Genomic DNA, 22,462 nt, shown 5'->3' on the forward strand with positions numbered 1-22,462 from the left:
TGGAACTCTCTCCCTGATATGGGTTTCTCTCTCTCTTTCTCTGATATGGAATTCTCTTTCCCTGATATTGGGTTCTCTCTCCCTGATATGGGGTTCTCTCTCTCCCTGATATGGAATTCTTTCTCCCTGATATGGAATTCTCTTTCCCTGATATGGGGTTCTCTCTCTCTGATATGGAATTTTCTCTCCCTGGTATGGAATTCTTTATCCCTGATATGGGGTTCTCTATCTCTCTCTGATATGGAATTCTCTTTCCCTGATATTGGGTTCTCTCTCCCTGATATGGAATTCTCTCTCCCTGATATGGGGTTCTCTCTCTCTCTCCCTGATATGGAATTATCTTTCCCTGATATTGGGTTCTCTCTCCCTGATATGGGGTTCTCTCTCTCCCTGATATGGAATTCTCTCTAGCTGATATGGAATTCTCTCTCCCTGATATGGATTCTTTCTGTCTCTCTGATATGGAATTCTCTCTCCCTGATATGGAATTCTCTCTCTCTGATATGGAATTCTCTCTCCCTGATATGGGGTTCTCTCTCTCTCTCCCTGATATGGAATTATCTTTCCCTGATATTGGGTTCTCTCTCCCTGACATGGGGTTCTCTCTCTCTGATATGGAATTCTCTCTCTCTGATATGGAATTTTCTCTCCCTGGTATGGAATTCTTTATCCCTGATATGGGGTTCTCTCTCTCTCTCTGATATGGAATTTTCTCTCCCTGGTATGGAATTCTTTATCCCTGATATGGAATTCTCTTTCCCCCATATGGGGTTCTCTCTCTCTCTCTCTGATATGGAATTCTCTCTCCCTGATATGGGTTTCTCTCTCTCTCTTTCTGATATGGAATTCTCTTTCCCTGATATTGGGTTCTCTCTCCCTGATATGGAATTCTCTCTCCCTGATATGGAATTCTCTTTCCCTGATATGAGGTTCTCTCTCTCTCCCTGATATGGAATTCTCTTTCCCTGATATGGGGTTCTCTCTCTCTCTCCCTGATATGGAATTATCTTTCCCTGATATTGGGTTCTCTCTCCCTGATATGGGGTTCTCTCTCTCCCTGATATGGAATTGTCTCTAGCTGATATGGAATTCTCTTTCCCTGATATTGGGTTCTCTCTCCCTGATATGGGGTTCTCTCTCTCCCTGATATGGAATTCTCTCTCCCTCATATGGGGTTCTCTCTCTCTGATATGGAATTCTCTCTCCCTGATATGGAATTCTCTCTCCCTCATGGGGTTCTCTCTCTCTGATATGGAATTTTCTCTCCCTGGTATGGAATTCTTTATCCCTGATATGGGGTTTTCTCTCTCTCTCTCTCTGATATGGAATTTTCTCTCCCTGGTATGGAATTCTTTATCCCTGATATGGAATTCTCTTTCCTTGATATGGGGTTTTCTCTCTCTCTCTCTGATATGGAATTTTCTCTCCCTGGTATGGAATTCTTTATCCCTGATATGGAATTCTCTTTCCTTGATATGGGGTTTTCTCTCTCTCTCTCTGATATGGAATTTTCTCTCCCTGGTATGGAATTCTTTATCCCTGATATGGAATTCTCTTTCCCTCATATGGGGTTCTCTCTCTCTCTCTCTAATATGGAATTTTCTCTCCCTGGTATGGAATTCTTTATCCCTGATATGGAATTCTCTCTCCCTGATATGGGGTTCTCTCTCTCTGATATGGAATTTTCTCTCCCTGGTATGGAATTCTTTATCCCTGATATGGAATTCTCTTTCCCTGATATGGAATTCTCTCTCCCTCATATGGGGTTCTCTCTCTCTCTCTGATATGGAATTTTCTCTCCCTGGTATGGAATTCTTTATCCCTGATATGGAATTCTCTCTCCCTGATATGGGTTCTCTCTCTCTGATATGGAATTTTCTCTCCCTGGTATGGAATTCTTTATCCCTGATATGGAATTCTCTTTCCCTCATATGGGGTTCTCTCTCTCTCTCTGATATGTAATTTTCTCTCCCTGGTATGGAATTCTCTCTCCCTGATATGGGGTTCTCTCTCTCTGATATGGAATTCTCTCTCCCTGATATGGGGTTCTCTCTCTCTCTCTGATATGGAATTTTCTCTCCCTGGTATGGAATTCTTTATCCCTGATATGGAATTCTCTTTCCCTCATATGGGGTTCTCTCTCTCTCTCTGATATGGAATTCTCTCTCCCTGATATGGGGTTCTCTCTCTCTCTCTGATATGGAATTCTCTCTCCCTGATATGGGGTTCTCTCTCTCTCTCTCTGATATGGAATTCTCTTTCCCTGATATGGGGTTCCCTCTTCTAGTATGGAATTCTCTCTTCTGATAAGGGGTTCTCTCTCCCTGGTATGGAATTCTCTATCCCTGATATGGAATTTTCTCTCCCTAGTATGGGGTTCTCTCCCTGCCATAGAATTATCTCTCCCTGGTATGGAATTTTCTCTTCCTGGTATGGGGTTCTCTCTTCTGATATGGGGTTCTCTACCTGGTATGGAATTCTTTATCCCTGATATGGAATTCTCTTTCCCTCATATGGGGTTCTCTCTCTCTCTCTGATATGGAATTCTCTCTCCCTGATATGGGTTCTTTCTGTCTCTCTGATATGGGGTTCTCTCTCTCTCTTTCTGATATGGAATTCTCTCTCCCTGATATGGGTTTCTCTCTCTCTCTCCCTGATATGGAATTCTCTCTCCCTGATATGGGTTTCTCTCTCTCTCTTTCTGATATGGGGTTCTCTCTCCCTGATATGGGGTTCTCTCTCTCCCTGATATGGAATTCTTTATCCCTGATATGGAATTCTCTTTCCCTCATATGGGGTTCTCTCTCTCTCTCTCTGATATGGAATTCTCTCTCCCTGATATGGGTTTCTCTCTCTCTCTCTCTGATATGGAATTCTCTCTCCCTGATATGGGTTTCTCTCTCTCTTTCTCTGATATGGAATTCTCTTTCCCTGATATTGGGTTCTCTCTCCCTGATATGGGGTTCTCTCTCTCCCTGATATGGAATTCTTTCTCCCTGATATGGAATTCTCTCTCCCTGATATGGGGTTCTCTCTCTCCCTGATATGGAATTCTCTCTCCCTGATATGGAATTCTCTCTCCCTCATATGGGGTTCTCTCTCTCTGATATGGAATTTTCTCTCCCTGGTATGGAATTCTTTATCCCTGATATGGGGTTCTCTATCTCTCTCTGATATGGAATTCTCTTTCCCTGATATTGGGTTCTCTCTCCCTGATATGGAATTCTCTCTCTCTGATATGGAATTCTCTCTCCCTGATATGGGGTTCTCTCTCTCTCTCCCTGATATGGAATTATCTTTCCCTGATATTGGGTTCTCTCTCCCTGATATGGGGTTCTCTCTCTCCCTGATATGGAATTCTCTCTAGCTGATATGGAATTCTCTCTCCCTGATATGGATTCTTTCTGTCTCTCTGATATGGAATTCTCTCTCCCTGATATGGAATTCTCTCTCTCTGATATGGAATTCTCTCTCCCTGATATGGGGTTCTCTCTCTCTCTCCCTGATATGGAATTATCTTTCCCTGATATTGGGTTCTCTCTCCCTGACATGGGGTTCTCTCTCTCTGATATGGAATTCTCTCTCTCTGATATGGAATTTTCTCTCCCTGGTATGGAATTCTTTATCCCTGATATGGGGTTCTCTCTCTCTCTCTGATATGGAATTTTCTCTCCCTGGTATGGAATTCTTTATCCCTGATATGGGGTTCTCTATCTCTCTCTGATATGGAATTCTCTTTCCCTGATATTGGGTTCTCTCTCCCTGATATGGAATTCTCTCTCTCTGATATGGAATTCTCTCTCCCTGATATGGGGTTCTCTCTCTCTCTCCCTGATATGGAATTATCTTTCCCTGATATTGGGTTCTCTCTCCCTGATATGGGGTTCTCTCTCTCCCTGATATGGAATTCTCTCTAGCTGATATGGAATTCTCTCTCCCTGATATGGATTCTTTCTGTCTCTCTGATATGGAATTCTCTCTCCCTGATATGGAATTCTCTCTCTCTGATATGGAATTCTCTCTCCCTGATATGGGGTTCTCTCTCTCTCTCCCTGATATGGAATTATCTTTCCCTGATATTGGGTTCTCTCTCCCTGATATGGGGTTCTCTCTCTCCCTGATATGGAATTCTCTCTAGCTGATATGGAATTCTCTCTCCCTGATATGGATTCTTTCTGTCTCTCTGATATGGAATTCTCTCTCCCTGATATGGAATTCTCTCTCTCTGATATGGAATTCTCTCTCTCTGATATGGAATTCTCTCTCCCTGATATGGGGTTCTCTCTCTCTCTCCCTGATATGGAATTATCTTTCCCTGATATTGGGTTCTCTCTCCCTGACATGGGGTTCTCTCTCTCTGATATGGAATTCTCTCTCTCTGATATGGAATTTTCTCTCCCTGGTATGGAATTCTTTATCCCTGATATGGGGTTCTCTCTCTCTCTCTGATATGGAATTTTCTCTCCCTGGTATGGAATTCTTTATCCCTGATATGGAATTCTCTTTCCCTCATATGGGGTTCTCTCTCTCTCTCTCTGATATGGAATTCTCTCTCCCTGATATGGGTTTCTCTCTCTCTCTTTCTGATATGGAATTCTCTCTCCCTGATATGGAATTCTCTCTCTCTGATATGGAATTCTCTCTCTCTGATATGGAATTCTCTCTCCCTGATATGGGGTTCTCTCTCTCTCTCCCTGATATGGAATTATCTTTCCCTGATATTGGGTTCTCTCTCCCTGACATGGGGTTCTCTCTCTCTGATATGGAATTCTCTCTCTCTGATATGGAATTTTCTCTCCCTGGTATGGAATTCTTTATCCCTGATATGGGGTTCTCTCTCTCTCTCTGATATGGAATTTTCTCTCCCTGGTATGGAATTCTTTATCCCTGATATGGAATTCTCTTTCCCTCATATGGGGTTCTCTCTCTCTCTCTCTGATATGGAATTCTCTCTCCCTGATATGGGTTTCTCTCTCTCTCTTTCTGATATGGAATTCTCTTTCCCTGATATTGGGTTCTCTCTCCCTGATATGGAATTCTCTCTCCCTGATATGGAATTCTCTTTCCCTGATATGAGGTTCTCTCTCTCTCCCTGATATGGAATTTTCTTTCCCTGATATGGGGTTCTCTCTCTCTCTCCCTGATATGGAATTATCTTTCCCTGATATTGGGTTCTCTCTCCCTGATATGGGGTTCTCTCTCTCCCTGATATGGAATTGTCTCTAGCTGATATGGAATTCTCTTTCCCTGATATTGGGTTCTCTCTCCCTGATATGGAATTCTCTCTCCCTGATATGGAATTCTCTTTCCCTGATATGAGGTTCTCTCTCTCTCTCTGATATGAATTCTCTTTCCCTGATATGGGGTTCTCTCTCTCTGATATGGAATTCTCTCTCCCTGATATGGAATTTTCTCTCCCTGGTATGGAATTCTTTATCCCTGATATGGAATTCTCTCTCCCTCATATGGGTTCTCTCTCCTCTCGATATGGAATTTCTCTCCCTGGTATGGAATTCTTTATCCCTGATATGGGGTTCTCTCTCTCTCTCTCTCTCTCTCTCTCTCTCTCTCTCTCTCTCTCACTCTCTCTCTCTCTCTCTCTCTCTCTCTCTCTCTCTCTCTCCCTGATATGGGGTTCTCTCCTCCTGATATGGACTTCGCTCTCCCTGTATGGAATTCCCTGTCCTCGATGTGGCTTTCTGTTCCTGACATGGAGTTTTCTTCTCCTGGAATGGGGTTCTCTCTCCAGATATGGGGTTCTCCCTTTCTGATATGGAATTTTCTTTCCCTGAGAAGGGCTTCTCTCCCTGATCCCAGCATAAGGACAAAATTTGGGGTGGGATGATCTTCAGCCTCTTCTCCAAAGTAAGGACAGGCCTGCTTTTCGTATCCTCAGTGTCTACCCCTGAACTCTCAGGGAGCTTCCTGGCCTCCTATCTCTGACCCCATAAGGCCATACTTCCAGGGTGGGGTCCTCACCTTCTCCCTGTGTATTGTGGGTTTGGGCTCCCAACTTCCCATCTTCCTGAGAGCAGGATCAGCAGGCCTGGGATGTAGCAGGTGGGAGGCCCTGCCTCTCTGTGGCGGCTTCATTTTAGGGCCCTGGGGGCCAAGCTAGAAGAAATGGGGAAGGTTGCAGAGGAAATTTTGGGGCTCAATGACGAGTCCTGCTACAAGTGAGAGCTGTCCCCAGGTGTGACCCAAAGTACCTTTGTGTGGAGGTGGGGGCCAGTTGGCTTTAGGCAGAGGCAGGGGATCGCTTGTGGGGCTTGTGGCTGAGGTTCTGTGATGCAGGGAGCAAGGCTGGCCCTGGGCCTCAGCCCCCCCCCCCCCCCCAGCCCTCTGTCCCTGTGCCCACAGTACAGATACAGATAGGGAAATGTCCCCGACCTGCTCTCACTGCCTCAAAAGTAAGGATGGCCTGAGTCCAGAGTAAGGTCGGCCCGTGTAGCGGCTCAGTGGCCTCTTATCATCTCTCCAGGGACCAGACAGGCGCCACTGTGAAGACCCTGTTAGAGCCTCAGAGGCTCTCCCGAGCTAGTTTGAGTGGGGTACCAAGCAGCTCCTGAAACTCCTTTAGGCTTTTCTTTTTCTTTCCCCCAAGCATCCCCCAAAGGTGACCCCACTTGCCAATAGCACCCTCGTGAAGTGAAAGCCACCCACGCTTTGGCCTTGCCTGACGCCCCTTGTCCAAAGCCAATCTACTGCGAGGTGGGCATTCTGCCTGACTCCATGGCTGGTCACTTTGGCCAAGCTCTCCTGGCTTTCCTCATGCTTTTGGGGAGTCACGCCCTTTGTGGACGCTCCCACGCACTCTCCCATGCTAAGGGCTGCTCGCTTATTCCTGAGGCTGGGATGGAGCAGCCTTCTGGCTCTGACCTCTTTCTTCTGCTTGAGGGTGCTTATCTCTGTGTCCTTGACCCCACATCCCTCTCAGCCTCGTGGCTGACTAGAGAAGAATAGAGTAGACTAGCGAGAGGAGGCTGGTGAGCCGAGTGAGGGGAGGCTGGTAAGCCAAGCAAAAGCAATCCCGTTGGCCCGTGCAGGAGGGAGTCAGCTGGTTATTTCCGTTTGGCCCTCATTCCCAATGGAGGTTCGGTATTAGAAAAAAAGCCCGTTTCCTCCTAAGTGGAGCCAAGCTCAGAAGGCCCTGGGGGTTAGGCCTTGCCCCCCCGCATCATGCACCCTGTGGGTACAGGTGGGGATCACGCTGTCTGGCCTTGGGGCTGCCAAGCTCCAGCTCCCTAGTCCAAGTTCTTTGAGGGCCCACTCCCCCCCCTCCCCTCTCGGCACGCTTGGCTTTGATGTGGCTTGACCTTCTCCGTGGGCCGGGCAGACCCAGGAAGCTCTGAAAGCTGATGTGGGTGCGTCAGAACCTTCGAGTCCCAGTCCACCCTCCCACTCAGCGCCTTAGTCCCTGTGAGTGGGCAGACAACCTGTGCTCGGGGGTGAGGCAGCTCCTGCCCGGGCAGCCCCGGCCGCTTGGGGGTGGCTCTCACTGCTGAGAATTTCATGCTGACATCCAGCACTGATCTGGCCCCTCTCTCCCTTCCTTCCATGGCTCCTGGGTCTACCCTCTGGGACTCAACATTGAAAAATCATTTATGAAGCGCCTGTCGTGTACCCGCTTCCCAACTAGTTAAGGAGGCACGTGGCGTTGGTTGCCTTTGCATCGGGCTTGCATCCTGGGGTGGGGTGAGGCCTACAGCGGTGGTCTGGGGGCTTTGCCGGGGAGGGTGGCTCCATGAGTGACATCTGCTTCATTTTTGCTCCTTTCAGATAGGAGTGCTCACGGATACTTGGCAGCCCATCCTTCGGTAAGCGAGCACTGGAACCGTTTCGCCTCCTCTTTGTTTCTGCTGGGATGGGTACAAAAGAGTTTAGGTGTAGAACCACAAAGATCTTAGGGCTGGGCTTGGAAGACCCTTAGCAATCAGGGAGGCCAGGAGGCCCAGCCGGGGGCATGTATCCTGGGAGTGTCCAGATTTCCCAGCCAGGGCAGGGGTTGATGACCTTGCAGACCTGCCATGCCTGAGGCCTCGAATGGTGGAGCTGGAAGGGACCTTTGAGACCATCTGATCCTCCTCCCCTATTTGAACTTGTCATATTTTAGGGGGACTTTTGGTTGATGTTTTCACGGCTCTGGCCCTTTCCCATAAGCTCCCCAGAGACCTCTCCCCATCCCCTCCGCCATTTTGAAGAGAAGCAGTAGAACCAAACAAATGGGGGTCTGTCCACCATAACTGTCTGACAGGCCCCGTCTGTCTCCGGAGTGACCGACCCCTTTAATCGAGGGGGCTCAGAGACAGAGAAAGGACTTTTCCAAAGTCATGCCCCAAGTCTGGTAGATCTGGTCTGGAACCCCCATCTCCATGAGCTGAGCTTCACGTACACTCAGAACCTCTCACGCGGAGCCGGAAGCCAAGCTCATTGGTCATCCCGTGGCCGGAGCCCCCCTCTCAGAGATGTACCTTGATTCACCCTACAGATGTGACCCGAGGGACCCCGGCACCCCTCTTAACCGCGGCTGCCTGGCCGTCCATACACCCTATGTACTTGAGCGCATTTGGAATCAGTTTGACAAATTCACATTTCTTGTTTCGTACCATAGGACCCAGGACTCTCAGATTCGGAATGGACCTCAGAGGTCATCCAGTCTAACCTCCTACCTAGGCCCGAACGTCCCCAATAGGTGGTCAGCTGGCCGGCCGTCAAGGGGAAATCACTACCTCCTGGCATAGCCTGTCCCATTTCTGGAGTCCCCTTGATTGTTAGGAAGTTTGTCCCGAGGTAGCTCCCCCCCGCGTGCCTTGGGCCGCGCCCTCCGGGGCCTAGCACTTGGAGCCCACTTCCTCCCCCCCATGCCTCTGCATGTGTGTGACGTCCACCGTAGACCTCCCAGCCCCAGTGCATGGCGAGAACTCAGTTTTTAGGGGAGACTCAGGATGCAAGTAGCAGGGCCCATGTTAAGGAGGCGAATGTGTATTAACCGCGGCTCACAGCCACTCTGGGGTAAGATGCTATTGTCAATGATCCACAGCAGACTTTGATTCCAAGACCAGCTTCCCTCTGTTACCTGGATACCTCAGCTGCCGAGGGAGTGAAGGCTCAGGTAAACATTGGAATCAAACCGATAGCCAGAGGATGGCTAAGCTAGAAGGGACTCGAGAGACCATCTCGTTCACTTTCTTGCTGATAGGACGGGCGCGTCCCGCTCGCTAATATGAGACACAATTAAGAGCGAGACCCAAAGAACTGCAGACGCCTAAGTATGACAAGGTACCCCCACTCACTGACCTCTCGTGCTTCATTTGTTCATTCGGCCAGTACGGCAGCGTGCCCATTCTGTGCGTACCCCCTGGCTGGGTCAGAGGCGGTGCCATTGTAGAGGCGAGCTCACTGGGAACCAGAGGAAAAAACCCGGATTCAAATCCGGTTCCTGACCCATTGGGAGTGGGTCTTTGGGTTTGACCTCCCCGAGCCTCAGTTTCCTCGTCTGCCCCTAGGACTCGCCTCATGGCGTGGTCAAAGGGGTCCATGTAGATATCGTTTGGGAAGTGCTTTGCAGGCCTTCGGGTGCTCTGTGAATGGAAGCTCCCCCGTTGGGCACCAGCCCGCTAGTTAGAATATACAAGAGGAAATCCGGGCCTCCACGGGGTCCAGAACAAAGCAAGCTCTGAAGGGGGGGGGGGCTCAGCTGGGAGAACGTGGCTGCAGGAGAGCCCAGGCTGGGCTTGGGAACAGACAGGAATGAAATCCAGTTCGAACCTAAGGTGGGAGCATGATGGGAAGAACCTTAAATATATGGCAGAGATAGAAGGATCCATAGAGGCCCTCGTATTACAGAGGGGGAAACTGAGGCCGAGGGACAGGCCAGGGCTCTTTTTTTTTTTTTTTCCTCCCCTCAGTGCTGCCTCCCATACTGAAGACAATTAATTGTGTCAGTTCCCTTCCGGGGCGGGGAAAAAATCTCCTTTTAATGTGACACGTTTGTCTTAGGTGATTGCTCTAAACACTCTGACGTTCCCAAGCTCTGTAATTGAGCCTCTCTCTGTACTCTGGGCAAAGTCCCATCTGGGCATGTGGCGCAGTGGCCCCTAAGCCTCGGGCACCCAAGCTTGAGGCACTGAGCTGGACGGATCTCTTCCTTTTGTCGGCCTCAGTTTGCCCCCCTCTGTCACATGAGGGAGTTGGACCAAAGGGTCTCTGGGGTCCCTGCTAGTTCAGACAATCTCTCGTTTCCAGGAACCGGGCAAGAGCAGGCGTACCTCGTCGTCCTTGGGTATTTGTAGTTCTTTGAATCTTGCTCTCGATTGTGTCTCAGACTGGTGAATGGGATTCAGCCGTTGGGAAGGGGGTGGACTCGGGGGTCTCTAAGGCCCCTTCTGGCTCAGATGGTTTTTTAATTCGACATTTTGAATCCAATGTTATGTCAATCCACTTGCCAAAATCCCTGCCTATGGGCCAGCATGTCTGTTCAAATGTCTAATCGCCCCCATTAGAAGGAGAGACGGGGAGGGACTTCCTGCTGAGTACTTAGCTGTCCTTTGCATTGGTAGAGTACCAAAACAGCATCTGAACCTCCCTTGGCCCCTCCGGTGTCTGAAGAAGAGGATGAAGATGAGGAAGAGGAGGAAGAGGAGGAAATGAGCCCCCCCCAGTAATTGCGCCACGCCCCGAACACACCAAATCTGTAAGTTGTGCAGAGCCGCCCTGCCAGCTCTTTCCCCCTCCCGAAGCCCCAATTGAGCAGCTTCTGGGTGCCCAGGCCCGTGGGAGGTACTCCCAGTGAGAGGGCTGGTGAATAACGTGTCGTAGCGAGGAGCTGGAAGCCGCTCCGGACAGCCCTGGCCCCAAGTGCTGCTCCGTGACCCATTCCCTGGGCAGGGAGAGGAGAGAGCATTTTGTGCCCTCGCCCAGCCCGGTCCTGGCGTGGCGCAGCTGATCCCCGGCTGAGCTCTTCTCGGGGGCTACCTGGAGAGAGCGAGGGCTCAGGGAAGCGGCAATGCGCCAATGGGGCCTGCTATGACTTTGTGGTTATTTATTTTGCCCTGACCTCCCTCTCTGAGGCTCATGATGGTCATGTTTGGGTCAGTCATTTCCCAGGGGACACACGTCGGAGATGGCGCATAAATTGCCTTGTCGCCAGAGTCCCACAGCCAGGGGTGTTCAGAGAAGGGAAGGGCCAGCGTGGCTGGGCGGGCCAGGCAGGATTTCCGAAGGGCTAGAGCCGCAGGCCAGGCCAGGGAGGCTCGGGAGAGGAGGCAATTGGAACTTGGGGACTTCCTAGTGAGAGCAGAACGAAGGGTGGAGGAATGAGGACCTGGGGTAAGGGGGTCAGGGGATGCCGTTACCCCAGCTTATCTCTTAAAAAAAAAAACAGTGTTCTTAGCTTTTTTTCCGAATAGTCATTCCTTCTTGCTGGACGTAGCGCTCCCTCTCCCAAACCTTCCGAAGTACACTTGAGCAAAAGGAACTGATCCGTGTAGGCGTACCTTGCTCTGCCTCCGGAGTCCACCACCTCCTTGAGGGCTGACAGGCTCTTAGAACGCTGGTTGGAAGGCACCTTAGATGGCCTTGATTGGTGGCAGGTTTTTCCAAAGCCGGACCATTGGAGAACAACCATCTCTTTAGAAACTCCTCCCCGTTCACCAGCCCCGGAATTCTGTCTCTGCTTTCCCTTTCAGTGATGGCTTCCCGTATGTCTTTCAGATTTATACGCGCTCCGTGATGGATGCTGCCCTGCCAGCGGCCCCCGCAAAAGAGGCTTCCGCCCCCACGGCCGAGAACTCGCCCTCCAACACGCTGTACCGCAATGCTGACCGCCAGAGGAAGAAGTCCAAGATGACAGACGAAGAGATCCTGGAAAAGCTGAGTGAGTGCTTGACCACCCCCCCCCCCCCATCTCTCTGTCTCTTTCTCTGTCCGGAGGGGGTGGGGAAGGACAGACGGTGACCGTAACCTGGTCCGGCCTCCTCCTCTGTAGCATCTCAGGCTCCCCAGAGATGAGAGGGAACTCAGAGGGGCCGTGGCGCCACGGGATTTGGAGACAGAATCAGCTTCCCTGTATTGTTACAAATGAGGAAACTGAGGCCCCAAGAGCTCATAGAATCGCAGATTGAGTTGGAAAAGGCCTCAGAATTGATCTGAAACAGCTCTCCTGCCCTCCTTATGTTACAAATGAGGAAACTGAGGCTCCGAGAGCTCATAGGGCCGCAGATCGAGTTGGAGGGGATCTCAGAAATCATGCAGTTCAGGGGTCAGCAAACTCATCTGGCCCCTCCCCTGCCCCCTGTCTCTTTCCCTCTCCTTCCTCCCCCCCATTCCTTCCCCCTTCACCCCCACTGCTTGTTTTTGAACGACCCGCAAGCTAATAATGGTTTGGACGTTTTTAAATACGCTCGTACTTTATTTAAAAAGGTAAAAACCATTCTTAGCTGGTAATGTACAAAAACAGGCACTGGCCAGACTGGGCCCATGGGAAGTCGTTTGCTGACCCCTGATTTATTCTAACCCTCTTATTTTACAGATGAGGAAACTGAGTCTCAGAGAGGTAGAGTGACTTGTCCATGGTCATACAGGTAGTAAGCAGCAGAGCCAGGATTTGAACCCAGGTCCTTCGCCTCCTTATCCAGCCACCCCAACACTCTTGCCCAAGGCCACACAGCTAGTAACTAGCGGAGCTGGGATGGAAATGCAATGCTTCTGACTCCAATTGAAATGCTCTATTCCAACCCACAGTCCACGTAGGAATCCTCTCTGTAACATCCCTGACGAATGCTCATTCAGCCTCTGCTTACAGACTTCAGGGACGGGGAACTCATCACCCTACCAGGCAGCCCATTCCGTTTGGGGACGGCTCCAGCTGAGACGAAGTTTTTCCTTATATGGAACCTAAGTCTTTAACCCCATTGCTCCTAGGGCTTCCCCTCGGGGCCAAGCAAATCAGTGCAACAAGAGTGACAGGGTCTAAATGAGGCCATCTTGAGCCAAGCCCAGAGCCCAAGCCTCCTGCCTCCCACCTCCTACCTCCTGCCTCCAAGGGGACGTGAAGGCACACTCAGTGAAGAGCAGCCGTTTGTGTCGGGTTGCAATCGCTCCCATTTCCCAGAGGAGCGGCTGGAGGCCCTGAGCAAGGCATTCATTCCCCTGGGTGGTTCCCCCAGCCAGGCAGTGACCCCGTAGGGGTTTCGGGGTCTCATTCCCCCGTGCTGTTGACCAGCCTGTGGCCTTCGTTCCTTTTCTCCCTTTAGGAAGCATCGTGAGCATCGGTGATCCCAAGAAGAAATACACGAGATTTGAAAAAATTGGCCAAGGGTGAGTGAGCCCCTGCACTTCCTGTCGGGAGCACACGTGGATGTGTGGGGATGGGTGGGCTGACCGGGCAGCAGCCCTGCCTGGGGCCCGCTTGGGCAAGGTGACTCCCGGCAGCCCCCTGGTCGAACGGGGGTCTCTGGCGGCAACAGCCCCAGTAACGGTGATGTTGTGGCCGTGATTACTCGAGGAACACACTGGAGAGGAGAGACGGGATCTTTCTGAGGGGCCGGGGGTATAGGGGAAAGAAGCAGAGAGGGCTTCTGGAAGGAAGTGCGCCCTTGGAGTTGAGGTTTAAAAGATGGGTGAGAAGTCAGCAGGTGAGGGACTGGAGGGTAGACATTTCAGGCCCGAGGAGCACTAAGTCAGAGTTTGGAGGCAGGAGAACACAGGGTATGGTCAAGGAGCAGAGATCGGGCCATTTGGCAGCTGGAGTGTGATGGATGTGCCCGTGTGGGTATCTGTGTGCATGTATATGTGTACTGCATTGTGAGTGAGTATAGGGAAGGAGCATGTGACAGGTTTGGGAGAGCAGGCCTGAGGAGCAGTACGTGCAGAACTCACCCAGGAAAGTGGGAAGCAAAGTGATTTATTAAAGCTACACTGAGCTGCATGGAGTTGGTCTCAGCAGCCCTGGAAGGTTGGGATCTGGGGTGGCCATCTGGGTCCCAGACTTCAGAGCACATGGTGAGGATGGCCCCAGCCACACCTGGTACAGGCAGACACCCCCCAAGCCGGGAGAGCCCATGCAGGGGTCACTTTGACACTCGGCAGCTCGACTCCTGGCCAGCACCAGCTTCCTGATCTGTATAAAGCTGAACTTCATGATCCTTTCACCCTAAATCCTGGGCTGCTCTCAGACTAGACACCAGTGTGGTGTCCAGCCCACTCCCTGTATCCAACAGGTGACCAGGCCCTGGCGGAGGAATCTGGCCTCCAGCCACCTTGCACTAGTGGCCATCCTCTCCTGGGCTTGTCCTTTCCTGCTTCCTGGGGCCTCTGGCTGGGGAGTGAAGCCTCCCCTTTCCATCCACCAGGGCCTTGGATAGATGCTTCCTCCTTTTCCGATCTGCCTTGTTGAAAGGCACCAGGATTCCCATGCCCTCTCACAACCCCCTCGGCCCCTAAGCTGAAAGGGATCAGTACTGCTTCCTTCTCCCCTTCCAACACCTTCCACGTAGTTCCCATCTGTGGGCCTCTATCCTCCCAATCAGACAATGTGGAAAGGCAGTGGGAGTGTACTGAGAATGGGCATTCGGTAGGCAGCGTCGACTCCGTCCAAGGAGCTTAAGCTCTTATGGTGTGCCAGGTACTGGGCACAGAAAGACAAAAACCAAAATTCTCTATCTTCTAAGAGATTATAGTTTGTTGTTTTTTTTTTTTTTTTAATTTGGGGAAAATACCACACACACAGGGGAGGTACTCCAAGATGTCTACACAATCCGGCATGATGTAGGAGAGAACCTTGAGGGAGACTCAGAGGAGCTGGAAGGGGATCCAGGAAGCTGAGGCAGCCCATGTGTGACCTGGGGATCACTTACCTCACTGGGAAAATGGCACTTTTCTGAGGTCCCTCCCAACTCAGAATCGCTGCTCTTGTGGCTTAGCAACTGAGTAGATGTGGGGGAGTAAGGGAGAAGGAAAACTAGGAACCCCAAGGCTGTGAACACAGATAATGGTGGCGCCTAGGGATGCTGGGAGGCGCCTGGCAGAGACCGGATGGCGGGTACTTGCCTGTGATCCAGTGGCTGGTGATGACTTCACTCCCTGAGTCCTAGCAATGTTTAGAGAGCATTCTCCTGGGCAGGAGGGCTGGGGATGTGGGCACACACATACCCCATTAAGTGTTCTTAAGTCAAAATAACCAACGAAGCAGTAAGTCTAGCCCTGGGTGGGAGGGCTGGCAGAGGTATAAGTGCCCTCCCAGAAAACTGAACACTGGGCTGAGTGGGCTCCAGGGCCACTCCAGTGGCTGCTAGCTTGGCTTTAGAGACATTTTGATTAAACACCTACTGTGTGCAGGGGGAGAAAGAAAGCTTAGATAAGATGAGCTGGCCTTCAGGAGGCTCACAGTTTAACATGGTCCCAAGGAGGCTTCAGGAACTCACTCCTGGCGTGAGAGCTCCCTCCAACGCTGGAGACACCAGAAGAGAGTTCCCGAGGCCTCTTTGGGTGGAGAATGGAGAGAACGGGCTTGGAGAAGCCGTGGTCCCAGTTTAGCTCAACTCTCATCCTTCAATGGAGGCTCTCAATCCTTCCCTTTCCTTCCAAGGGGCAAAATGCAAACGTTTTGGTCCAGTCTCCTTGGTCATTCATTGAGCTCTTTTCTCCATTCCTCCCACCCCCCAGGGCATCAGGTACTGTCTATACTGCTTTGGATATCGCCACAGGACAGGAGGTAAGCGCTACCATCTGAGCAGTCTGCAGGGCTTGGTCTGCCTTGGCGAGGCCCCTGTACCAGTCCTCTCTCCAAAGATGTGGGGATTGTTTGGGAGGCCGGTGGGGAGGGAGCTCTCCTGGATCACATTCATGCTTGGATCTCCAATGTCCTCTCAGGTGGCCATAAAGCAGATGAACCTCCAGCAGCAGCCCAAGAAGGAATTAATTATTAACGAGATTCTGGTCATGAGGGAAAATAAGAACCCCAACATTGTGAATTATTTAGACAGGTAAGCACTTCTTTGCTGAGGGCTGTGGTGACAGGTGGGCCTGGTAGCTGCCATAACCGGAGCCACCCTTTGTAGCGAATCTTCAGCTTGATAGAGCTCTCAGTCTCCCAACACCCTTTGAGGCAAGGGCTGTGGGGGTTTTGGCCTTATTATATACCGTGAGGAACACCGAGGCTCCAGTGGGTGAAGTTACTTGCCACAGGGTGTCACAGCTTAGTAGTAGCTATTGGGGGACAGGCTTTGAACACCAACTTGTGGTGACTCCAAGTCCATCGCTCCAAACCTTGTGTTACGTAGGCTGTCATTCGGGTATTCTGCAGTTTGCTGAATCAGTGCTGCCAGCTGCCTGCTCCAGGTGGACAGAGATCTTGGCCCCAACCTACCTCCACTTAGGGGAGGCTGTGCCCTCCACACCTGGCTTAGTGGTCATGGGCTCTGACTTGGTTGTGAGTTCCAGGCCTGATAGATGGGCAGTAGAGGTAGTCCAGGAGAGAAGGCTCATTGCCCATGGACACAGCTCCAAGGCTTCATGTCCCAAGTGAGCACATTTCCCATACAATTAGGCTGAGGCTTGGCCCCTGCTACTCACCCTCTGTCCCCAGCAGGCCAGTAACAGTGTAGACCATGAGGAAGGGGCCATAATGGTCTTTGCTTTTGTAACCCAGGTAAGTTCCTGGTTGGGAACTCCTTAAAGTTCATGACTGTGGGGCAGCTGACCTCTAGTAGTAAGGTGCTCCACACGCTGCCCGTGAGGCCCTCGCCTTGGCTTGTTCTTCCCTGAGAAGAGCACAGTCATCCGTCCGGGAGAATCCGGAGTGAAACACAATTGGGCCTGTGTGTTTCTGGGGGGTCCAGCTATGGCTCTGCCAGTCATTGACGTGAGCTCTTGTCTGGTTTCGTCTTTCTCTTGGGCTTGACTTACCTTTTTTATCAGATGACAGGATCTGAGATTGGGTTCATCTTGAAAGCACGAGCTTAGAGCGGGAAGTTGACCACAGAGACCATGTAGGCCAGCCCTTTCATATGAACCAGGAGGAGATGGAGGCCCTGAGCCTCTAATCTCCACCCCCCCCCCATTCAGAGTGCTGGTTCCTGGTGATACAGATGCACCAAGAAGAAAAAGAAAGATTTAGAATGTTTTTGGGGCAAATGTACCTGGAAAGCCAGGATCAGCTATATGTTGCTGCCACATCCAGGCCTTCCCTCTGTCTCTAACTGTCCCCACACTGATAAAATGTATTCACTACTTTAAAGGCTGGTTTCAAAAGTATCAGCCCAGAAACATGGCTGACTCTAGGCCCCATGAGATGAGAAAGCCTAGTGGCCATCTCAACCTCCTTGATTTTTCTGTTCAAAAGGGAAAAAAAAAATAAGAAAAAAAATGAACAAACAAAGAAGAAAAAAAATGAAAATACTCTGCTTTGGTCCACGTTCAGCCTCCATTGTTCTCTCTCTCTTTCCATCATAAGTCTCTGGGAATTCCCTTGAATCACCTCATTGTTGAAAAGGGTCACATCCATCACAGTTGATGATCATATAATCTTGTTATTGTATACGGTATTATCCTGGTTCTACTCACTTCCCTTAGCATCAGTTCCAGGCCTTTCTAAAATCATCCTGCTGGTCATTTCTTACAGAACAATAATATTCCATAACACTCCTATCCCATAACTTATTTAGCCATTCCCTAGCTGATGGGCAGCCACTGAGTTGTCAGTTTCTTGCCACCACAAAAAGGGCTGCCACAAACACCTTTGCACATGTGGGTCCTTTTCCCTTTGTATGATCTCTTTGGGATACAAGCCCTTTGGGCATAGTTCCAGATGGCTCTCCAAAATGGCTGGTTCCATTCACAACTCCACCAATAATGCATTAGTGTTCCAGTTTTCCCACATCCCCTCCATCATTGATCGTTATCTTTTCCTGTCCTCTTAGCCAATCTGAGAGATGTCTTAATTTGCTTTTCTCTAATCCATAGTGATTCAGAGCATTTTTATATGACTATAGATGACTTGAATTTCTTCATCTGAAAATTGTCTGTTCTTATTTTTTGACCATTTTTCAATTGGGGAATGGCTTTGCTTCTTATAAATTTGAGTTAATTCTCCATGTATTTTAAAAATGAGGCCTTTATCAGAAACAATAGATGTAAAATTCCTCCCCCCCCGTTTTCTGCTTCCCTTTGAATCTTGGTTACATTGGGGGTTTTTTTCGACAGAGCCTTTTTAATTTCATGTAACCGAAATTATCCATTTTGCATTTCACACTGTTTCCTAGTTCTTCTTTGGCCATCGATTCCTCCCTTCTCCACAGATTTGAGAGGTAGATCATCCCTCGTTCCCCTAATTTGCTTATGGTACCTCCCTTTCCGTCTAAATCGTGAACCCATTTTGACATCATCTTGGTATGGGGTGTTAAGATTCAGCATCCTTGATTTTGGTAATGGCAGGGAAGGGATCCGCCCAGTCAGTCACATTGGCTTGAAACCAGATCTTTGGACTCCAGACCCAATACTGGTTCCCCTTGCTCTATGTAGCTCTAGCTGGTGTCAGAGGAGCCTGTCTTCCAGTTCTGTAGGATGTGATTCTTTACAAAGCCCATGTGAAGAACCTAGACTAAGTTAGAATTATCCAGGTGGGCAGTCTACACTGCCACGGTTCACCACCTGTTACCTGGGAATCCTTGCCCTTTCCCTGTCCTGAACCCACCTTCCCTCCTTTCCATTTCTTGCTCTCTTGCGTCTTCTCCAAGGGGTGACTTTGGGGCCTTGGGGCCCACCTTGTCCTTAGCGTTGTTCTAGAACATAACATGTGAGTTGCCAGAGGGTCAAATAACTTTTGAGGTTTATAGATGTGGAAACTGAAGGCAGAGAAGTTGTGTCTGTGTACAGACACCAAGTAGCAGGTTCTAGATTTAAATCCAGGTTCCTGGAGCCTTGAGTCCGGGGGCCCTTAGCCCGCTTCCTCCCTTTGCACCTCACAGCTACTTGGTGGGTGACGAGCTGTGGGTAGTCATGGAGTACCTGGCTGGTGGTTCCTTGACCGATGTCGTCACGGAGACTTGTATGGATGAAGGCCAGATTGCGGCTGTCTGTAGAGAGGTAAGAACTTGAGCCACGCCCCACGATAGGAGAGTCCCGGGCCTTGGAAACGATGGCCTTTGAGGACCTCGCAGGCCGACGGACCAACCGTGGACGCCTGAACGCGGACTTTCCTCCAGCCTGTCCTTCCAACCATTTCCAGCCCAGTCTCAGGTGTTGCCAGAAAGGTCCCCAGCCACACCCTCCTCCCCCCATTGCTCATCCTCTCACCGTCACTATGAGGGGGGGTTGGAGGTGGGCCATTCTGGGTGTACCCAGCTGAGGATGAGGACGGCTGGGAGGGAAGCAGGCAGGGCAGTGCTCTCAGCCCTTTAACTAACAGGAGCTTTTTGCTTCAGTGTCTCCAGGCTTTGGATTTCTTGCATTCAAACCAAGTCATCCACAGAGACATTAAGAGTGACAACATTCTCCTCGGGATGGATGGCTCCGTCAAACTTAGTAGGTGCCCAGGGGCCGTAGATGGGCTGGTGGGGAGCTCCTGCCGTCTGAGCGGAGCCCTAGCTGCCATCGAGAAGCCTCTAGAACATGGGAGGGGCTGAAGTGGAGGAGCTGGCAGATCTGGGACCTGCAGCTTGGGGGAGATTTGGGCCAGAGCATTGGGTCCTTCCATTTCCATGCACCCCACTCTTGGTTCGATTCGCTTCCACCTAAGATGTGCCGGGTGGGGAGTCAGAGACAAAAATGGAAGAGAGCCTGCCCTCGAGGAGCTTCCGCTCCCTAAACGTAGGCCTGGCTCGCTTCTGTTGCTCCATATGGAGCGGGAGACCGGCTCCCCAGAACAGGCCATCTAGTTCGGGCCAGCAGGGTGCTTTAAGAAATGGGGTGACCAGATCCTCTCAGCTCTGGCTGAGCTGTGAGCGAGGCCACGGTGACGGGACAGGTTTTCTCTGTCGCTTCCTCACAACAGACTCCTTTGGCTTCCTCTCATTGCCCATGGCATTTCCCGGCCTAGGAGATCCCTCGGGCAGCTCCCTTTGGGGAAGGCTCAACTTTGGGAAAGTTGGGGGGGCATCTAGAGCTCCTTGTTGGAGAGGATCCTGGATCCCCATAGAAGGCCAGCTCATTGGGGAGCAGAGAAATAGGAAAGAGATGGGGAGCTGTTGATCTAGGATCCCTTAGCCTTCTCTTTTCTTGGCCTCAGTTTCCTGATCTGTAAATAGGGATAATTTTACTTGCACCTCCCAGTGAGGTAGAGGGAAGTCTTCTGTGAGGAGCCCTCCCCTCCCAAGGAAGGCTGGCCCAGTCACGGGCTTGCTTAGTGGCCTAGCCTCTTGGAGAGCTGCTGGTGTCTGGCTCTCAGCAGGCAACCAGAGGAGTCCCTGCTCCTCCTGGGCCCGCTCAGGAGAATCGGCCATTTGCCCTGGCTGTTGGCAGACGCCACTAAAGGGCTCAGGACCATCCAAACCCTGTGAGGATTCCAGGAAAAAGGACCTGGGGGTCGTGAGCTGGAAATGGCCAGTCATGGAGCTGCTGGACCAGCGGCTGCCATGCTCACTGCGCTTCCTGCTCAGTGATGGGCCTTTTGGGGCAAACTTGCCTCAGCCTGCTCAAGGCCCTGGTCTGCAGAGGGAGAGCCACAGGGACTGGGCCAGGCTTTTTCGGGTATAGAGAACTCCCAGGGGAGGGAATTCTTTCCATCAGTGCAGGTGGGCATGAAGAGAGCTTAAGCCATTTGCCCAGTCAGCTGGTCACTTCTTGTTGGGGGGGGGGGTTTATCCACTGGCCATGGGGCTTCGCTTGGGTAGAGGATAATTGGAAACATCCTCCACCTGAGCCTAGGGGAGCTGCCTTTCCTGCCTGCTGAGGGGTGGCCTGAGTGCTCTGGAAGAGCTCCTCTGGGGGGGGGGAAGAGGTGTCCATTTCACAGCCAGGCCCAGATCTAACCCCGTCCTCTTCTCCACAGCGGACTTCGGGTTTTGTGCCCAGATCACTCCCGAACAAAGCAAAAGGAGTACCATGGTGGGGACCCCCTACTGGATGGCCCCTGAAGTGGTGACAAGGAAGGCCTATGGGCCTAAAGTGGATATCTGGTCCCTTGGGATCATGGCCATTGAAATGGTGGAGGGCGAACCCCCATACCTGAATGAAAATCCGCTCCGGGTAAGTGGGTGAGGATTCCCCCCATTGCGCCACCCTGCCTGCAGCTCATGGGATGGGTGGGGCCCAAGCTGATTAAGGGTCCTTCTCCCTGCACAGTTACCTTGTGAGGGCTCCCTCTGACTTTTCCCAAGCACTGAGTGGCGCCTCCTCACCATGGGCTTATGGGCACTCAACACTGGCCTGACTGGGCGTGCCCGGCCGGGTGCTTGACATTGCTAAGGGGGCTCCCAAGCGACATCGTTGCTTGACTCCATGTATTTCAGGTCTGGAGGGTACCTTAGAGTCATTAGCAAGTCTGCTCTCCCAGGCCTCCCACTAAGTGCCTGTGGAGCCACGGCCTGGTTCTTTGCCTTTTCTTGACCTCAGTTTCCTGCTCTGTTCAGTTGAATGGACTGGATGAGATGGCCCCAAGGGGCCCAGCAGCTCAGCCAGACTGGTAACCCCTGGAGTCTGGGTCCAGTGATGGCAGGTGGGTCTCGTGCCCAGGGGGCCGGCCTACTCCTGGGGGAGGATGATCTTTTCCAGCCAGAGCTGCCGAGAGGCCGTAGGAGGGCAGGTTCATGGCAGTGGAGCTGCAGCCCCTTGGATGCTTTGCAGGCCCTCACCTTAGCTGGGCTGGGCTGGGAACGGAGAGAAAGCCCTGTCAGAGGCCAAGAGGTCATGGTGTCCCGCTCCAGGGAGGAGGAGCAGGTGCCTAGAGATTCAAATTCCCTTCCTGGGACTTGGCCTTGGTGTTTGTAAGCTCCCGTGCCCACGGGGGAGCGGCTCCGAGAGGCTCCCTTGAGGCCCCGTTCCCATGGCTTCCTCCTGAATCCGAGGCCCTGTCTCTGTACCAGGCCCTTTCATGCCTGTTGGCTGCCTCCAGCGCTTCCCACCCCTAGCCTGGAGACCAAAGCAGGGACAGGTAGGAGGGGTCCTGTGGAGCAGTGTGACCCAGGAACAGCCTAGTCACTGGCCCGGAGGGTGATGCCAACCTTCTCAGGATGTGGCAGATGGAGGTGTGGGCTGGGTGGCGGTGGGACAGTGCAGGGAGAAGTCCCCCCCCCACCCTCCATGTCACCTGGGCCTCGTCTTGGATTCCAGCTCTGCCATGGGCCGCCTGGCCGGACACTATCAGTTTCCCCTCCCTGAGCCTTAGTTGCCTAGTGGGTGGAGTTGAAGGGCCTTCTTGTTTGTGTTTCCAGCACTCACTGGTGCTCTGCCTACCCAGCAAGTAGTTGCTAAACCTTTGGTGACTTGGACTGGAATAGAAAAAGCCAGCACTGCCTCCAGTGCCCTT

At 51.5% G+C, this 22,462-nt stretch overlaps 1 protein-coding gene across 1 annotated transcript in view; it reads left to right on the forward strand.

The window, feature by feature from the left end:
• Positions 1–22,462, forward strand: part of PAK3 (p21 (RAC1) activated kinase 3) — an 85,108-nt gene that overhangs the window by 57,681 nt on the left and 4,965 nt on the right. Inside the window, 11 exon segments of the mRNA XM_074278495.1 lie at positions 7,780–7,817; positions 9,041–9,112; positions 10,560–10,634; positions 10,637–10,693; positions 11,713–11,875; positions 13,254–13,317; positions 15,664–15,712; positions 15,871–15,983; positions 18,966–19,083; positions 19,422–19,521; positions 20,987–21,183. Of these exon segments, the coding sequence (XP_074134596.1) occupies positions 7,780–7,817; positions 9,041–9,112; positions 10,560–10,634; positions 10,637–10,693; positions 11,713–11,875; positions 13,254–13,317; positions 15,664–15,712; positions 15,871–15,983; positions 18,966–19,083; positions 19,422–19,521; positions 20,987–21,183 (1,046 nt within the window).

Source organism: Sminthopsis crassicaudata, chromosome X, assembly GCF_048593235.1.
Source record: "Sminthopsis crassicaudata isolate SCR6 chromosome X, ASM4859323v1, whole genome shotgun sequence".
Taxonomy (NCBI): Eukaryota; Metazoa; Chordata; class Mammalia; order Dasyuromorphia; family Dasyuridae; genus Sminthopsis; species Sminthopsis crassicaudata.